Genomic DNA, 4,123 nt, shown 5'->3' with positions numbered 1-4,123 from the left:
CAACTAGATAATAGGCCAGACGAGTTGATAATATATCGATTTGAACCTTGATACAACAACTACTAATGATATATATATATATATTTCTTGTTGATATATATATAATGACATGTGACACAACAAGAAGGTGGACTTAATTAGTTGATAATTAAGAAAAGACTTAAAGATAATTAAGTCTCTTTGGCTCAGCAAATAATTGAGTCTGTGCGAAAGAGTTGGCGATGCCGATGCGTGATGCGTGATGCACATGCAATAGAATAATTTAATTGATCGAGCCTCATCGATTCTATATGAAATATTGACAATAATGATCCTGGTGGATCAGATTGAGTTTTTCAATATCTATCCGGACAATCCAATTGATCCATCTTGTGTGCTGACTTGCATTCGGGCATTTATTTCTGTTCTTTTAATATCAAATTTGCAACATGTCATTTAATGATATGGACTATTATTTTTTGAAATTCAACAAATATGTAAGCTTATTACCTACTTCTATGCTATTAATTAATTAATTATTTATTTAAATAATTAATTTGGAATTGATTGATTATCTAACACAGGTGACGTCGTAGGAATAGATGACGTCATGAAATTAGTTACGTTGTCATATTTAAAACGAAGAGGCAAGAAAATAATTAATTGTGCTGTCCTTTCGCTAGCTGTAATAGGCATACATTTATGGGCTTAATGTTCAGAAAATCAAATTAAAATGATTGTATATTAACTAACTCAGTTAATAATTCCGATTTTTGAGTTAATTTTACCTATGCCATGTATGTTTAAAAAGTTTGTTTGTTTGTTTGTTTTTGTTTTATTTTGTTTAGTTTTTTTTTGTTGATAAACACGAACCAATCTCTTAATTAAACTTGTCTCTTCATCATGTGAAGAGGAGCAAGAAAAATAAAAGATAACGTTCTGAAAGTATTAAAATAGCATGCAAGTAGTCGAATCATTACGCATGAGAAATTTGACTTGCACATTAGTTTTGTGTACGTGGTAGATCATCTCATTTGTGATGCACATGCATTAGAAAAATAACTATTTTCAGAATTATATTGGAAGAGTTTTTAAAGACCATATCTTACTACTGGATCAGATTGACTTTTCCAATCGATCCAGCTTTGACTTTTATATTAGAAAAATAACTATTTTCAGAGTTATAGGTGACGTCGTGTAACCGACGTAGGATTAGATAACGTCATGAAATTAGTTACAACATAATTGTGCTGTCCTTTTGCTAGCTGTAAACTGGTGCATGAATCACATATACGGCATGATGATACAATAGCTTAATTATTAATTGATGGACCTCTTAATTAATCTTATCCCTAGCTAGCTTCTCTTTAATTATATTAGTTTTTCTTTGTCTCGGTCTAGCTCTCTTTAGTAGTATCGTATCGTCTGTCTATAAAAGAAGGAAATGGGGTGTCACTCCTGCACGCACGCAATAATCTCTCCTCTCCTCTCCTCTCCTCTCCTCTCCTCGGCCTTTTCAATCCTCGATCGATCGGCCTTCAGGTAGCTAGCCATGGCTGAGGCCAGCTTAACTTCCGCTGTAGACGTCAACGAGTTATGCAAATCCAGCGAGCAGAAGATCCGTGAGAGTCTATATATATTATATTTATTATATGCCTTTCTTTTCTTAATTAGATATATTACTTACTATTAATGACAATATAATTTACATTGCGTGTTTAATTATTAGCTCTTAAGGTTGGGCCATGGGGAGGCAGCGGGGATACCAGCTTTGACATAATTGGTCCGCCCACCTCCCAAATCACAAAGATCCTAGTCAAGACAGGAGCCGTCGTCGACAGTTTGGTGATCTCCTATGTTGTTGACTGGGAAGTCCAATCATACCGAGCAGGCGGCACTGGCGGTGTTGAAACCCACGAGGTACGTCCAACAATATTAATAATCTAAGTTATAAATATACATGCTTGTAGTAGCTTAATTAACAAAATATAGATCATATCAATATATTTTGAGATCGATCGATGTTGCAGTTTGAACTAGGCCGAGGTGAATATATCAACAAAATCTTTGGGTCCATCAGTGATTATAACTGCGAAACTTGTATCAGTCAGCTCGGATTTAAAACCAACTTGGGGAAGCAACATGGGCCTTTTGGGGCAGGAGGTGGCAAGGAGTTCACTGTTCCAGTTGTCAACGGTCGAATAGATATTGCCTAGGATCGGAATCTCTGCTCTCTTACTCTCCTCTCTTAATTAATTAATTAATTGCCTATCTGATCATCCATTCTGGCTTGGCTTCTTCGCTTAATTTGCTACGTACTACTGTTTTAAATAAATTTGGTATGTTCGGTGTTTTAAAATAAAATGGATGATGATCAGTCAGTCAACTTTATATGTATGTCTAATTTGCTGTTCTCAAGCTAGCTACTAGCTACTTTCTTCATTTAATTTGCTCTAATAAATTGTGTTGTTTTTATCATGAGTACTTTTAATTCCGATCCATTTTTTTTTATCGATCGTCAGTTTAATTTTCATTATATTTGATCTAACACAACTAAAGATCTAATTTATTCTAATATATTTTGCTTACATCAAGAAAAATGTAATTATGTAAATGCGGAAGGAAATGGAAGGATGGATGAAAATAATGTAAAAAAATAAATTTGGCACGAAATTATAAATAAATATAAATACAGATATATGTTAATTTGTCAAAAAAAAAATTGAAAAAATAGTAACTAGAAAAAATTTCATTTTAAATTTATATAAATTGAATAGATATTTATTAAATATTTATAAATTTGTGCAAATTGAAAAGAAATTTAAATTACATAGAAAGTTACGTTCTCTCCCAAAATTGAACAATATAACGATTGAACCAGCTCCGCACTTCACCAGGATTGAGAGAGAAGACTCTTATCACCAAATTAAACAACGTCAATTACTCTCCAGAGTCAATTACCACCAACATATAACTTAGCTCAATCATTGGAGAGCCTCAGTAAAAAGTACCTCATCGAATTCTTCCTGATGGCAGAAACAAAGACAAAAAATTTACTGATCACAAGAAACTTGTGAGGTTATTTTCATTCCTTATTCATATGAAACAGAAAACTTAATATTTGAAGATGTGTAGAGTGATGTTAATACTTATTAATATTATTAATGACGTACGTTGTGTAGAAAAAGCACGCTCGGATACCCATGTGTTTGAACATCTAATCTCGCCGTGACTTTTTTTACTCGACTGACAAACCCTCAATTCCCAAATCTCATTGCTCACTTCCCTCTCTCTGTAGGAAATGGGAGCGTGGGCATGCCCACGTTTCCCACTTTCTATGGGGCAAAAAATGTCTTTTATCCTTGGGAAAATTCTCATTATAAATTGTGTGTTCAAGGGTGGTTCAATGGGGAGAGGAGTTGTGAACGTGAGATTCATTTTCACATAGAAGAACATCCGAGGTGGGATTTAGTTTATGAAATTGTGGGAACTTTTTGATTTTGTGATTGCTCTTCTAACAGCGAGAGACGTCTTCCTCCATTCAGTATATTCTCCACTCAGAATTTCGCCGCAACAAGGTATGATTTATTATTTCGCATAATGAATTTCTATTATAATTCCTTCATTAGTATCAGAGCATTAGGAATTATACCTTGTTATGGTTTCTCGTCGCTGAACACGTCGCAATTAGTCATGAAGGTGATTGTTCGACGAGAGATCTCCGAAACCCTAGTTTCCCCGTGCACCCGTGGCCGATGTTTTGGTCACTACAAAGGAGCGTCGGCGACTGCATCACGGCTGTAAGATGCCGACAATAGGGTCATAGGGAGATCGGCGACGCGGTCACAAGTCAGTGACCAAGTCGCTCGCCGGCGTTAGAGCAGTTGCAGTGCACTACGCCAGATTGGAAAATCGTGACAGTGTTGAGATTTCCACCAGAGTCAAGCTCGGGCCGTGGGGATATGTCGGAGATGGCGTTCTGGAGCCGGCGATGGTATCTTGGCTGGCCTGCGATGCGCTAGTGGCCGGGACGCGTAGAACCGCCATCAGCGACATCATCGGGCTGAGGTCAACCGATGCCCAGCGCTGGAAAGGATCGGCGACCGCCTGAGTAGGTCGAATATTGGCCTTCGTGGTCGGCGAC

The 4,123-nt window shown here is 36.6% G+C and overlaps 1 protein-coding gene across 1 annotated transcript; it reads left to right on the top strand.

Annotated features, from left to right (window-relative positions):
* The first annotated feature begins 1,421 nt into the window (after nucleotides 1-1,421).
* Nucleotides 1,422-2,457, top strand: LOC122040319 (horcolin-like). The gene is made up of 3 exons (XM_042599643.1): nucleotides 1,422-1,601; nucleotides 1,709-1,899; nucleotides 2,010-2,457. The coding sequence occupies exons 1-3, from the start codon at nucleotides 1,532-1,534 to the stop codon at nucleotides 2,193-2,195; spliced, it is 447 nt and encodes a 148-aa protein (XP_042455577.1). The 5' UTR covers nucleotides 1,422-1,531; the 3' UTR covers nucleotides 2,196-2,457.
* The last annotated feature ends 1,666 nt before the right edge of the window (nucleotides 2,458-4,123 follow it).

Source organism: Zingiber officinale, chromosome 2A (assembly GCF_018446385.1).
Source record: "Zingiber officinale cultivar Zhangliang chromosome 2A, Zo_v1.1, whole genome shotgun sequence".
NCBI classification, from domain to species: Eukaryota; Viridiplantae; Streptophyta; class Magnoliopsida; order Zingiberales; family Zingiberaceae; genus Zingiber; species Zingiber officinale.
Note: the sequence above shows the minus strand (reverse complement) of the source record. Positions and strands in the feature narration are given on the sequence as shown.